The sequence below is a fragment of the Melitaea cinxia genome, chromosome 17 (genome assembly GCF_905220565.1).
Source record: "Melitaea cinxia chromosome 17, ilMelCinx1.1, whole genome shotgun sequence".
NCBI classification, from domain to species: Eukaryota; Metazoa; Arthropoda; class Insecta; order Lepidoptera; family Nymphalidae; genus Melitaea; species Melitaea cinxia.
Window position 1 is genome coordinate 12,032,725 of NC_059410.1, and position 15,532 is coordinate 12,048,256.

The 15,532-nt window shown below is 36.6% G+C and overlaps 1 protein-coding gene across 1 annotated transcript in view; it reads right to left on the reverse strand.

Annotated features, from left to right (window-relative positions):
* Positions 1–1,207: 1,207 nt before the first annotated feature.
* The window catches only part of LOC123661414, a 29,174-nt gene continuing 14,849 nt past the window's right edge, over positions 1,208–15,532 (reverse strand). The window contains exons 13-26 of the mRNA XM_045596375.1: positions 15,138–15,324; positions 14,129–14,296; positions 13,557–13,728; positions 12,465–12,586; positions 8,068–8,317; positions 7,810–7,882; positions 7,520–7,663; positions 7,230–7,373; positions 6,795–7,181; positions 5,244–6,451; positions 4,430–4,848; positions 2,640–4,031; positions 2,393–2,529; positions 1,208–1,953 (exon numbers count right to left, since the gene is read on the reverse strand). Of these exons, the coding sequence (XP_045452331.1) occupies positions 1,892–1,953; positions 2,393–2,529; positions 2,640–4,031; positions 4,430–4,848; positions 5,244–6,451; positions 6,795–7,181; positions 7,230–7,373; positions 7,520–7,663; positions 7,810–7,882; positions 8,068–8,317; positions 12,465–12,586; positions 13,557–13,728; positions 14,129–14,296; positions 15,138–15,324 (4,865 nt within the window). The 3' untranslated portion in view covers positions 1,208–1,891. The remainder of the gene's footprint in view (positions 1,954–2,392; positions 2,530–2,639; positions 4,032–4,429; positions 4,849–5,243; positions 6,452–6,794; positions 7,182–7,229; positions 7,374–7,519; positions 7,664–7,809; positions 7,883–8,067; positions 8,318–12,464; positions 12,587–13,556; positions 13,729–14,128; positions 14,297–15,137; positions 15,325–15,532) is intronic.

Here is a 15,532-nt window from a genome sequence, read left to right on the forward strand (position 1 = left end):
AATTACTAAATTTGACCCAAGAATAAATAATAAAAAAAAAAAATAAAACAAACGGGGTAAGCTAAATAAAACCGTTTAAAAAGAACTTCGATCGTGCCTATAATGTCAATCACTGAAAAAATTTATGTTGACTCTGGGGCTTGGGAGGTAAGAACCACTTTGAAATTCCCTGATATATGATGAAGTATTTTATTTATCTACTATTACCATGACTATTATCAGTCTTTCAGTAGGTGAATAGTTATTTTATAATTTTATATAAACATTAAATTTAAGAATATAATTTTGATCTCTAAAGTTAAGAACACTGTCCGTAATATGAATCCCCGTGTGGAATTAAAAATCTTATTTTGTAATAGTATTTAAGTTCGTTTATTGGGTGTTACACGTTTTTATCATAAACAAAAATGCTCTTTTTTCTTTTTAAATAAGTAGTCGGTAAAAATAGATCTTTTTTTCTTCGACTATTTCAATGTCCATAAAAGACCTGAAAATGGATATTGTGTACAAAAATTTCTAATACTTATTTTGTAGTTAAAAAGTGATAATTCGACTGGTCACGAGATATTTTATTGATTTATGATTTATTGAATTTAATATGTATCAGCTTTAATGTATAGTGTAAGAAACATAAATTATTTTAATATAATTATTTTGTTTGTAATTTTAAGAGAATATATAGTTGCAATAATTTGATGGTTTGTTATTTCATTATTGCTTGTCTCTGATAATATGGATCGTAATTCGCGATATAAATAACACACATACATTTACACACTTGATAAAAATGTGAGTGACTGATTTTGGTACATGAGAGATTTTGAGATAAAATAATGTATAGGTCTATAGACCAGAGTAATAAAAGTAAAAAAAAAAAAACTTAGAATATTTATGTCTTTTCGTATGGTTTTTCTTGTATCACGTAAAATGTACTGCACGAAATTGAAAATAATTTTCACTAACTAAAAATCTTTTATATTTTTCATCTCGATACACCTTTAAGAAATGAAGTTAATTAGATTAGAAGAATATTATGAAACAATTTAAAAATGGGCTAGGATTTTTGTTCACGCAGAACGTGATCTATAACACCTGTAAAACCTCTCCTTTAGAGGAATGTAGTTAGGCGTCGAACAATCTGTATATCCTAAAATCTACCATAATTAACAAAGCATTTAAAAAACTAAAATATAACAAAACAACTAAATTAAATGAAAATTTTAATTATTCTCAAAGATTACATAACGGTGTTGTAACACAAGTAATTATTTCTTAAAGTTATTTATTACAATAAAGACAATAATATGTCTACACTAAAATTACTTAAATATCGCAGGAATCTATTCGCTTTGTTATATGTATTAATAATAATACAATTTAATATAATTTTTGAGAAAGCAATCAATAAACTTCAAATTAAGACAAGTTTGGGATAAATGTTAAATATCGAAAATGTTTGTAATACACTCTAAATCTTTAACAAAATTTTAACAAAACCATTCTTTCCAACATTGTAATTAATACAATTATGCCAATCAAAAATAATTACTCTTATTCTAAAATAAAAATAGAATCACATTTACACTCATAATTCTACTATTAGTCCAAATAAAATTCTTTATCAAGTCTAATCATAATACCAAATAGAAATTATAGTTTATAGACAATGATATTTTGAATGCGCAATCATGCAGTGAAAATAAACTGAAATAATATTATTCTTATTAACAGAAATCATTTAGTATCACAATCAAAAACTCTTTCATTTGACTATTTCTGATATTAAAAATTCGAACATAAAACACAATAATGAAAAATGTGCTTACTCTCTAAGTTACAATTACACAATTATGTAACACATGCAAGCGTATTGAATACTAAATAGAATTTGTTATTCTAACTCTATGATGTCATCAATGTCATCAAGGTTGAAGTCTTTGAGAGTCAACGGTTCTGAAAAAATAATTTCATAATTAGTACAGTAAGTTTAAGTTTGTTAAGTTTTTATACAAATTTGAAGCATTTAGGGACATTTAGAAAAAAATCGGTTTGTTTTCTTTGTAAAATAAATTGATTTATATGAAAATCGATTTACAAATACTAACCGATTGATAAAATTAACGATTTATTTTGAAAATTTTCGGCTGACCTTTTTTAGGCCGCTCATTCCATAAAACACTATGGAATGGGCGCAGTTTGCAGTGGCCCCTGTTTTCTGCTCCGCGGGTTGTGGGTTCGATTTCCGCCTGAGTCTGGATTTAATATTTGTATTTAGATATTTATGTATGTATTATTTCCATGTATATTTAAAAAAATATGTAGCTATATCAGCCGGCTGTTACCTGTAACACAAGCATTAAGTTGCTTATCTTAGGAATAAATTTTCACTCACTTGCAGTACTCGGTTTCGGCTTCTTATTGGTAGGGGGCTCCTGAGAGGGCGACGGGCGTTTGACGAGTTGAACTTTTTTAAGAGTTAAAGTGACATTCTTTATTGTATTACTTTTATTATTACTATTATTTACATCCCTGTAAAAATTATTTAATGAATCATTTATATCTTATTTTACACAGTGAATGTATAGCGATTTCTTTAAATTAATAAATTAAAGCTTCAGAAAGCAAATCGATGGACTTACCTTGTCATTTCTTTTACTGGGGCGCTTTGGGTCTTGGAGGAATTTAACAAAACACCCATTTTATTTATAATTATATCTTTCGAAGAGCCTGCAATAGCAACGAAATCCTTTTTCTTAAGTGTAACTTTTTTAACGCTGTCGTTATTCACAAGAATGCTCTCAGTCAGATCAATGACTTTTTCTTTATCATTTCTGTTGCTTGTAGAAGCAAAAACGTTACGGGGCGCTTTTTCTTCTTTTATAGTTATAATGCTTGAAGTGTCACGTTTTTGTACATTTTTATCGTTTTTTAATGGTATCACTACCTTACCCGCAGCGCGGCATGTAACAGACGAAGCTTTCATTGAAGCAACATTATCGGAATTCGAATGATTGTTCAGATTAGATTCCCCATAATTATCAGCTGGTATGTGAATAATATTTCGAAGCAATGAAAGCGATTTTAAATTTTTAGCTTTCGTTTTAGGTGGTTTTACGAAAGAAGCTCCAGAATCCGATATACTTGTAGCCTTATCACTTACAATTTGAGATTCCGTATTTAAATCTCCTGTAATTGTTTCGGGAACTTCAAAATTTTGAGCTTGAGATCCATTGATTGCTGTAAATGAGTTCACTGTAGCAGAAGTCATTGCATTCCTTTTTAAAAGTTCAATAGCTCCCGTTTCTGTTATTCTTATAATATTACTAGGTTTATCAGACCCTTGGACGGTATTCAACGAAGATTGTACCGCTTTGGAGTTTTTAAACCGTTTAATCAAAGTATCTGCTGCTATTTTGGAAACATTTCCCCGTGGCGTTTTCTGAATTTCTACTATCGTTGGAGTCGAACTATTTTTAGCGACTATAGTTAGTGATCTGTTTGGGAGTTTGGTTGTGGATTTTAATGGTTTTCGAACCAGATTTGTATTGTTACAGACTGTGGATGCGACATCTTCTTCGTCACTGTCTAAACATATTGTTTCACTAACTGGTGTAGACACAACTGGATTTGATGTTTCCGCGGCGAGATATTCTTTTTCGACAGTAGATTTTTGTGTGTTTCTGTAGTTATTTGTTTCAGTATTTGGTATTAGACTATTTTTGGTACTTGTAAACGACGGTTTCAGCAAATTATTCGAGGAACTGAACGGATGTACAGCTATTAAAGTAGCAGGTTTTACTACTGTCTCATTTTTCATGGTTGGCGTAGTTTTAACATTCTCAGATACAACACTTGTAACGTGTAATTGTTTCGAGTTTCGCCTTTTAATTTTATTTTGAGTGATTGGGGGAGTTACGTTGACTTGACTTGTAGTTAATGGATTTATTATAACGTCATCATCATCAGGCAAGATACACTCGTCTTTTGATGACAGCATATTACTCGTGTGAATTGACGCTGGACCTTTGAATCTAGCAAAATAAAAATTTATTAATATATTTTAATTACTGTAATATTACATTAAATTTATCTTATAATAACTTTTGTATTACGGATGCAATCGTGATAGTATATTTAGGTACATATTATCACTCAAGGCTCCTCGTGATCAACTTATGATCACAGCGGGAGGGAGGAGTTTATAGAAATGATAAAGTTTAAAACATAAAATGAATATATCTTCACCCCTATCAACCAAAGTATGTTGTATAGCAAATTTACCTTACAGCAAAAAAAAAAACACCGGAGCTCGTGTTGGTTGACTCCAAATAATTATACTGTTTAGCAATATAGTATTACGTGCATATACTTTGAATATTATGACAAAAGAAAGTATATAATAAAATAAAATTATAGTAAAGTTACTCACATTCCCACTGGAACAACATTTTGAAGATGAGATGAGCCAGGCATAGAAGCTTCTGTAATATACGATACATCATCTCGCAGTTCTATATCATCATTGTACAGGTGATTACTGTCAACCAAATATTTTTGGTTTGGTTCAGTATCTTGTGGTAATAGTTTAATTGTTTTTTCGTTTATAGAATGATTCTTGTTTTTTATTTTAGTATCTTTTGATGTTTCCGGGTTATTGTGGTTTTTTTTAAAATTGTTTACATATACTTTAGGGGATTGTTTTACTGGAATATTATCTCTATTTACATTGAATTCAGCTAAAGATTTAGCTGGTGAGTCAGTTTGGTTGCCAATATTCTCTAGCTTGATTGTTTCATTCAAATTCACACGAACTTTGTGTAGTTTCTTCAATAAACTTTTACCTAATACCTATTGAAAGAAAAAAAAATTATGTTATACATTTTGCATTGTGTTGACTTCTAGACTAAACCAAACACACGTCGAGTTTAAACTTTTGCTTGATACATACGAAAAAACAATATTCAAATTAATAGGCATATCTTATAATCGTCAGTATTTGTTTTTCTTACTCTACTTTTCTAATTTTATCAATGAATGAACGAATATTATTAAGCAATTATTAGAGCCTAATGGAAGTGTCTATCTTTCATATATTTTAACGTGTGAAAATTTTCATATATTTTAGTACTTCTAAGCGGTACGTTATAATACTATAGGTGAGTTGTAATAATTTTAGCTAGCTGTAGTAGTGGTAGATTGTTATAAATTTGACATGAATATCAAAAGTAAGAATGAATACAAACCTGCACGGCAATGTCATATATAGGGCCGCTTGTGATGTCTTTGCCAGTAGCTTTGATTTCTTTTAAAGCTTTTAACGTACTATATTGAGCTGCGAGAATAGCCGCATCTTCATCCAACTTCGGATTTCCACTCAGATATGTGTGAGCCACAATTTTAATAAAGTTTTTATTTGTTAACAGAGATTCATGTAGTGGTATTATATCATCTGTTTCGTTGTTGTCTTCTTTAGAACTTTTTGAATTATCAGAATATATTGTTGCTAATGGTTCGTCATCCTCATCACTCAGCACAATACTTTCCTCTGTTGTATTTATATCAACTTTGTTTTGTGTGACCGATTTTTGTTCACATTTTGTAGATGACTCTGCAATAATTTCTTTTTTCTTCATGACTTCTTTTAAGCTTGCTTCTTTGGTAACATCACTATCAACAAATTGAGATTCTAGAGATTTATTTATATCTATTTCAATCGGTATGGGCTCTGCAGCTTCTGGTTGTTGTCTTATAGACATATTTAATGACTCATTATTAGAATTGCTAGATAATATATTTGCATTCATTTTTCTCGTGTTAGGTTTTTCAGTACTAGTTACTGCTTTAGGTACTACTTTCTTCTTTTTCCGCGTTTTTTCTGGAACATATTCTTCGTCAGACAGTCTTCGAGTTCTTCGTCTCTTTCTGTCAGAATATTCTTCTTCGGCTGTATTACTTTCATTGTTTTCAACAATATTAATTGTATCTACGTGATTCGGTACACCAATTATCGTTTCAATTGATTGTGGTTCTGTACAATTACTGACGCATGTATCAACATCATTGTTTTCATTTTCTAGCAATACCTTAGCTATACTTGCGATTAGAGGATTAGCATTCTCGAGTCCACTCTGTTTAGCATTTCGTACACCTACTACCAAATCAGAAATTTCTTGTGGACTTTTTGTTGTGTGAAAATTATGTTTGATAAGAATATTCATAATTTTTTGTATCATTTGCTCTTCAGCTTCTGGATTAAGAATAGAATCTGATGTTTGACTAGTTGGCGGTTGCGGATCAGTGTAACTATTTGATGCACATTTCCTTTTCCTTTTAGATTTTCCTGTTGTTGTATTTTTAGACTGGTCAGGTACTTCTTGAATTGGTGTCTCTGTTTTTATTACGATTTTATTATTTTTGTGAGCTGCATCTTTTATTTTGATATTTTCAATTACTAAAAGACAAAAAATTAATAAAATAGTTATTTATGAAAAATATATATTATTTAGACATTTTCATAAAAATCAATAAAATTATAAAGAACGAAAAGAAATCATTATAATTGTATTAGTAGACGAATCAAATGCATTTTTTGATAAATAAACTTTACAGTCGACGTTGCGTACATCGATGAAGTCGTGCTGTAGACTGCTTCCACAGAAACTAAGTCCTCCGCTCGAGCAACAGTGCGCAGATGTTTTGCATGGATGTGTCGTTAGTCGTATCTTCCACTAGAGCCAATCGCAGTAGGGTGCAGTTGGGTGCAGCAGTGTGCAGCAGGGCGCACGTGTACGTACTGGTGTGCGTGGCGGTCTGCTCCTGCTGGAACTGCGTCCAGGCGGCGGCGCGCTCGGTCTCGTCGAGGCCGCTCTCGCCGGAGCGCAGCAGCGAGTCGGGTTCAGTGGGGTGCAGCAGTGTGCAGCAGGGCGCACGTGTACGTACTGGTGTGCGTGGCGGTCTGCTCCTGCTGGAACTGCGTCCAGGCGGCGGCGCGCTCGGTCTCGTCGAGGCCGCTCTCGCCGGAGCGCAGCAGCGAGTCGGGTTCAGTGGGGTGCAGCAGTGTGCAGCAGGGCGCACGTGTACGTACTGGTGTGCGTGGCGGTCTGCTCCTGCTGGAACTGCGTCCAGGCGGCGGCGCGCTCGGTCTCGTCGAGGCCGCTCTCGCCGGAGCGCAGCAGCGAGTCGGGTTCAGTGGGGTGCAGCAGTGTGCAGCAGGGCGCACGTGTACGTACTGGTGTGCGTGGCGGTCTGCTCCTGCTGGAACTGCGTCCAGGCGGCGGCGCGCTCGGTCTCGTCGAGGCCGCTCTCGCCGGAGCGCAGCAGCGAGTCGGGTTCAGTGGGGTGCAGCAGTGTGCAGCAGGGCGCACGTGTACGTACTGGTGTGCGTGGCGGTCTGCTCCTGCTGGAACTGCGTCCAGGCGGCGGCGCGCTCGGTCTCGTCGAGGCCGCTCTCGCCGGAGCGCAGCAGCGAGTCGGGTTCAGTGGGGTGCAGCAGTGTGCAGCAGGGCGCACGTGTACGTACTGGTGTGCGTGGCGGTCTGCTCCTGCTGGAACTGCGTCCAGGCGGCGGCGCGCTCGGTCTCGTCGAGGCCGCTCTCGCCGGAGCGCAGCAGCGAGTCGGGTTCAGTGGGGTGCAGCAGTGTGCAGCAGGGCGCACGTGTACGTACTGGTGTGCGTGGCGGTCTGCTCCTGCTGGAACTGCGTCCAGGCGGCGGCGCGCTCGGTCTCGTCGAGGCCGCTCTCGCCGGAGCGCAGCAGCGAGTCGGGTTCAGTGGGGTGCAGCAGTGTGCAGCAGGGCGCACGTGTACGTACTGGTGTGCGTGGCGGTCTGCTCCTGCTGGAACTGCGTCCAGGCGGCGGCGCGCTCGGTCTCGTCGAGGCCGCTCTCGCCGGAGCGCAGCAGCGAGTCGGGTTCAGTGGGGTGCAGCAGTGTGCAGCAGGGCGCACGTGTACGTACTGGTGTGCGTGGCGGTCTGCTCCTGCTGGAACTGCGTCCAGGCGGCGGCGCGCTCGGTCTCGTCGAGGCCGCTCTCGCCGGAGCGCAGCAGCGAGTCGGGTTCAGTGGGGTGCAGCAGTGTGCAGCAGGGCGCACGTGTACGTACTGGTGTGCGTGGCGGTCTGCTCCTGCTGGAACTGCGTCCAGGCGGCGGCGCGCTCGGTCTCGTTGAGGCCGCTCTCGCTGGAGCGCAGCAGCGAGTCGTGCTCGTGCACGGCGTACAGCGCCGCACCCGCCTCGTCCGCGCGCGCCACGCGCAGTAGCGCCGCGTCGCGCACGCCGGCCGCTAGCCCCGCGCTCACAGTGCTGCCCGCCTCGTCCAATCTGTACAGACGCCGTTAATGTCACATGCTTGCTGTATCATCACTGTAGTCTACTTGCGACAAAAAATTAATTTTGCTTTGATAAAGTCGTTTTCATAATAAAATTTTAATAATTAATATATCAGACATCCGCAAAGCTCTTTAATAATGACGAAAAATATATATAGGTATATATATATATATCAGACATTATTGACTAAAAATGATTAATATGAAATTTAGCAGGTAAGCTCCTTATAGGTCGTAGACATCCGCTAAGAACGGATTTTACGAAACTCGACCCCTAAGGGGGTAAAACGGGGGTTGGAAGTTTGTATGAAAGTCCTATGTTTTTGAAGTCAGCTACTTGAAATTTAAAATGTATACTCTATAGATGGTGAGGAGGTATCCAAATAATGTATCTTTAGAAATAAACTCTCTTTTGGATTTAAAATGGGGGATGGTAGATTGACTCATTCATGACGAAATCTCCGAAACTATAAGAGCAATAAATTTGACATTTGACAGGTAGGTTCCTTATAAGGCGTAGACATCTACTAAAAACTGATTTTACGAAACTCGACCCTTAAAGGGGTAAAACGGGGGTTGGAAGTTTGTATGAAAATCCTGTTTTTAAAGTAAGAAACTTGAAATTTGAAATGTATGCTTTATAGATGGTGATAAAGTGTTCAAATAATGTATCTTTAGAAATCAACTCCCTTTTGGGGTTGAAACGAGGGATGGTAGATTGACTCACTCATCACGAAATCTCCGAAACCATAACAGCTACAAATTTGACATTTGGCAGGTTGGTTCCTTATAGGGCGTAGACACCCGCTAAGAACGGATTTTACGAAACTCGACCCTAAGGGGATAAAACGGGCGCTAGAGTTTTTATGAAAGTCCTATGTTTTTGGAGTAAACGACTTGAAATTTAAAATGTATGCTCTATAGATAGTGAGGAGGTGTCCAAACAATGTATCTTTAGAAATCAACTCCCTTTTAGGGTTAAAACGGGGGATGGTAGGTTTACTCACTCATCACGAAATATCCGAAACTATAACACCTACAAACTTAAAATTTGGCAGGTAGGCTCCTTATAGGGCGTAGACATTCGCTAAGAACGGGTTTTACGAAATTCGACCCCTAAAGGGGTAAAACGGGAGTTGAAAGTTTGTATGAAAGTCCTATGTTTTTGAAGTAAGAGACTTGAAAGGGCACTGTCCACTTTGTATGGGGGTTCCGGCCCCGAGTGGACAGTCACTGAGAATAATAATTATATACTAAATTAGTAGTACTAACAAGTAGGAATTAGAAAAATGATATAGTTTTGTGTCCAGGGGTTTCATTTTTTGTTTTTTTTTTTTTTTTGTGGATAATTACAAGAAGGTTTCTAAAATAAAAAATCATTGTTTTTGTTATTTTTGTTTTACTAATCGGATTCGTACGTTAACAGAATGTTATCTAAAAACTAGGCAGGTAGATTTATAAAATCTTGAAACCTTTTCCAGCCCAAAAACCAAATAATTGTCATGACATGGGCACAACAATACAAAATACAAAATATATCTTTCTTCTTATGTGCCTACTGTGTATTTTACGTCGCAGTAGTGATGAATTCTCGGTTGACGGAAAACCTTTCAGTATGTTGCTATATCACTATGAAAGCAATATGGAAGTTAAATGAATGTATGACGCAAAAGTCTGTAGTTTAGGGTTGCCATAATAAATAATATTTTCAATAAACAAATAAATCGATTAAATCGATAATCGACTTTAATATAATTATTTGCTTGCTTTTTATTTAGTCAATAACAATGTTTCTAGAATATTTTATTTTTCACCAAAGTTAAATGTTTTTTTTACTAAATACACTTTTATAGATAATTTTTTTCTTATTAATTCGATTTAACAATACTTTTGATCGATTTTAACAAATAATTGATTTAAAAATATTTTAAAATCGATTGTTCGTTAATAATAATTGTTTGTTTAAGACTGGCAACGTGGTATAATCAAATCACCAACCGAAAATAAACTAGAAGTATATAATTAATGAATTAAAATACTTATTAAATAAACTTTTTATCAGTTTATATTGATACAACTGAAAATCAAGAATAATCATGATTTAGTATATGAAAATTTTTGGTATATTTGTTTTTTTGTATGAATTCTGTTCACGCTGGGCCGAAAATGGACAGTCCCCTTTAAAATGTTCGCTCTTTAGATGGTGAGAAGGTGTCCAAATAATGTATCTCTAAAAAGCAACTCCCTTTTGGGGTTAAAACGGGGGATGGTAGGTTGATTCACCCATCACGAAATCTCCGGAACTATAACAGCTACAAACTTGAAATTTAGCAGATAGGTTCTTTATAGAGCGTAGACATCCGCTAAGAACTGATTTTACGAAACTCGACCCTTAAGGGGGGATAAAACGGGGTTTGGAAGTTTGTATGAAAGTCTTATGTTTTTGAAATAAGAGACTTGAAATTTAAAGTATATGCTCTATAGATGGTGAGGAGGTGTCCAAATAATCCATCGTAATCTATATATAAAAGAGAAAGGTCACTAACTCACTCATCACGAGAACTCAAAAACCGCTGGTAGGTCTATCCATCCAGGTAGATTATAGTTAGCAGACGTCCGCTAAGAACGGATTTTACGATATTCTACCGCTAAGGGGGTTTATTTGGGGTTGATAGTTTGTATGAAACATATACAGCCTGAAAGAAAACCTAAAAATGTGGTGTATAGTGAGGTTTTATAAAAATAACTATTAAATTATACTAAATTGTGCCTTTTAAAAGTTACTCAGTTTGATAAGCATTTCAAGTGACTGAAATAAAAAAATAATTTGTGTTAAACATCTTAATAGTAATGCATATCTTCATAACCATGCGGACGTAGTCGCAGGCAACAGTTAGTGTATTATAAAACAAAGTCCCCAAAAGTGTATGTGATCGATTCGCTCAAAATCTACTGAACGGATTTTCATGCGGTTTCACCATTGGAGAGAGGGCTCCACCATTGGCAAGAGGAAGGTTTACGGAATGGCTAAGCCGTTTTTGATGAGAGCTTCACTGGAAGTTTGCCGGGAAAACTTTGTGACACACTAATTTCAACGTGGGCGAAGCCGCGGGCACAGCTAGTAAGAAATTGTAACGTAAAATTCTTTAACTAGCTAATTTAAATGACATATTTTTATAAGAAATGACAAATTTTTAAAATCTAACAATTGTAATGATTAATAATAAAAATTATATATAACATTGAAGAATAATTGTGTTTGCTCGCAAACGAAAAAAAACCGACTTCAATTACATCGACAAGTAATACAACGTAGATCGACGAAAAAATAGTCAAGCAACTACGCGTTATCAAAGATTACTCAAAAAGTAGTCATCAGATCTCGATAAAATTTATATGTGACCACATGATAAACCTCAGCTTTCGATTAAATTAAAAATTATCAAAATCGATACACCCATTAAAAAGTTATAATATATAAGACAACGTAGGTCGACGAAAAAAGCGTCAAGTAAAAACGCATTATTAGATATAACTCAAAAAGTAGTTGTTAGATCTCAAATAAATTTAAATGGGACCAATTGGCACACACCACCTTTCGATTAAAACAAAATTTGACTAAATCGGTCTACCCGGTCAAAAGTTCTGATGTAACATACATAAAAAAAAAAATAAAAAAAAATACAGTCGAATTAAGAACCTCCTCCTTTTTTGGAAGTCGGTTAAAAATGTATTGATTTAGTTGGAAGTATTAAGAGATTTTGTAGGGAACTCGTGATGACTTTGAATTATAGAGAGGTTCGAATTATCGCAGGTTTGAATTAATGAGTCGACTGTAATTTAATTTGGATATCTACTACCACCTGGAACTTAAAAAGCCAACCGATGGCGGGGTAATCATCCAACTGCTGGCTTTAAAATACACAGGCAGACGGGCAGCAGTGTCTTCAGTGCGACAAAGCAAGCCCTGCGATGACCAAGCCGCCTTCCCAGTGTGGTGACTATGGGCAACACACATGAGTTAACGCCATTTTTGGCGCGAACTTGTGGAGGCCTATGTCCAGCGGTGAAATGCGATAGGCTGAAGTGATGATGATAAGTGATGAATTAAGTAATAACAAAGAAAGAGTTGTACGAACTTGTATAGTTCGGAGAGATCCGACATGTTGTAGTGTCGGTCAATTTGCTGCTCGTCCACCACGCGGCACGCCACCGCCTGCTTCGTCACGGATCGCTCGTATATCTTCTGTTCCATTGTACCCTGGCATACAAATTACGAAAATTTTAATATTCTAGCTGCAATACACAAAATAACACGTAAATATAATTAAATAAATGATGCAAACTGATCCACTTGTTTGTGCCAGCTGTTTTTATATAAGCAGCAAGCGCCAAACGTTCTCGCTAGAGTTCTGTTATTAAGTAATTTGTAAATTGCTCTGAGACCACTTCTCCTAAATATCGAGATCGCTTTGAGCACAGCGCAAAACGTCTTTAATTCATTTTCAAAGCATAACAAAGTAGTGATATAAGTATATAGAAAGAAATCGTCGTAGAATTTAATCCAATTTGACTAACACTGTTGATGTATAATCAGAAAGAGGAATAAGAGGGGTCTCTATATGGATCCTTGGGGAACTCCAAATCTAAAATCTCTACAGCTTCTTTGAGTACTTGACCTCGATTTAGATATAAGCAAATAGAGAAAAACCGTCTTTTAATCCAATTTGACTAACACTGTTGATGTATAATAAGAGTTAGAGGGGTTCTGATTGTATTTATGTTTAGGAACCCAAATGTTAAAATTTCTAGCACTGCTTTAAGTACTTGAAATTGATTGAGATATTGTTTAAAAAATTTATATGCATTTTCTGGTAAGCCAATTTTAGGTAATCTATTAAGCAATATATCATAACTTACTGTGTCAGAAGCTTTTTTTAGTCGATGAGGATACCTACTGCAACGTGCTGTGCTTAGCATAAATACTTTGTTTTATTTTAGTTGTAGTGTCCGTCATATTTTCTTAGTGTATTCGATTGTGGTTTAAGATCATATTGCTTTTCTTAAATTAAATTTTGAGGGGATGGGTATTGCATTGAAGTATTATAGAAAACCCATTCAAAATTTTTGAAAAAAGAGGAAGATCCAAAGTGGGGCGATAGTGTCCTAGATCTGTTTTACTTACAGCTTTTTGAAGATCAAGGAACTGTAATTCTAATATCAGAACGTACCATAGCTACAAGGCGATATATAAAGCAGTCTTTCTTCTGTCCGAAGCGGTAAACTCGGAATATACTCTGTATATCGTGAGCCGGGTTCCACGACGTGTCCAGAATGATGACCCGATTAGCGGCCGTCATGTTCAGGCCGAGACAGCCCGCTCGTGTTGATATTAAAAACAACCTGTATACACAAAACGCTATACTAATCATTTTATTTTCCCAATTCTTACCCAAATATGGTTAAAATCGATAAGAGGATTGTTTTAAATTTGTATGTAACTATTTATATATAAATGTATATTCGTTCATACACTTTGTCGTAACGCACAGATTTGAAAAACAATAAATTATTCTGCGTTTGAGTCACCTACTTTTGCGTTTGAGTGCCATTGACGGGTTTTAACAATAAAAAATTTAAAATTGATTTGTTGGGAGCAGTTAAAAGTCAAAATAAATAATGGATCTTACAAAATAATAACAAAAATATATACACAAATGATTAACCAACGTAGGAATAAGTAATGACTATTAGTTTTAGAGCCGAAAACGCCTTAATATATTATGATTCGAACGAGACTTGCTTGGTAGTAGTATTGTTGGGCGCGTTGAACTCGCGGCACCACTTCTGGCGCACCTCGGCCGGCACGGAGCCGTCCAGCCGGTAGTACTCGCGGCCCAGCGCCCACGACCGCTCGCGCAGGAAGAACTCCAGCGCGTCCATCGTGTACAGCGACGTCGAGAAGATCAGCCTGTCCAACAATCTCTGTATTTACCTCACGTCGCTTCTGTTCTGTACTGTTCAACTTGAGCCGTTCATATAAAAATGCTGCTATACATAACTCTGTTTGCAGGCAAACGAAAAAAAAAACCACCTTCAATTATATCGACAGGTAATACAACGTAGGTAGACGATAAAATAGTCAAGTAAATACGCATTATCAAAGATTACTCATAAAGATGTACCAGATCTCGATAAAATTTAAATGTGGCCACATGATAAACATCAGCTTTCGATTAAGTTCATCAAAATCGGTACACCCAGTAAAAAGCTATGCGGATTTTCGAGAGTTTTCCTCGATTTCTCTGGGATCCCATCATCAGATCCTGGGTTCGTTATCATGGTACCAAACCAGGGTTATCCCCTTTCAAACAAAAAAAAAATTATCAAAATCGGTTCATAAACGTAGAAGTTATCCTCGAACTATTGAGTACCCTCCTCTTTTTTTTTAAAGCCTGTTAAAAATATCACTTTTATGTAGAGTACGATGTATATTATTACCGACGGTATTGGTACTATAATTCAATAATAAAAAGATTATTTTTAACTTAAAATTAAGATATATAACTTAAATTAGTTATATACAAAAGGCAGCAGGTTCATGGATTCAGAAACGGTTTTAAGAGAGTAAGGATCGAATAAATTATAAGAGTTAATATTCTTGGGCCTTCAAGCCGGATATAAGTGAAAATCATATTACGTAAGAATAATACGTAAACTTGCGATACAGTTTAAAATTTAAAACTTGAAATTAAATTCACTAGCACGTTTATATTTGAAGTTAGATTTAGTAACAAGTATAGTGTTCTTACACTTTATCCCCGAGCGCTACGCATTCATCGAGCAAGCGAAAGACGACTAGGAACTTGTTAGATGCTCGTAGCTCGTTTAGTGTGTCGTCCGCCACGTGCGGCAACCACCACGTTTCCGTTGTGCCGGGCTTCACGTCTTCCGAAGCACCCAGGTCCTCGCGGGCAAGATCATCCTCTAGCTTTTCGACTGATAATAATAGGAATGATGACATTTAAATAGTAGCTTATGTGCCTTCCATTAAATTGTAACTGAAGTATAATGGTGAGGTAAAATGGTAACTGAGGTGGGACATAGCAGAAAATTTTCTGCTCAAATATGGCACAGCCCGACTGGGGTCCTCGACCTTACAGAAAATCACCGCTAAATAATACTGCTTTCAAGCAGTGTTGTGTTC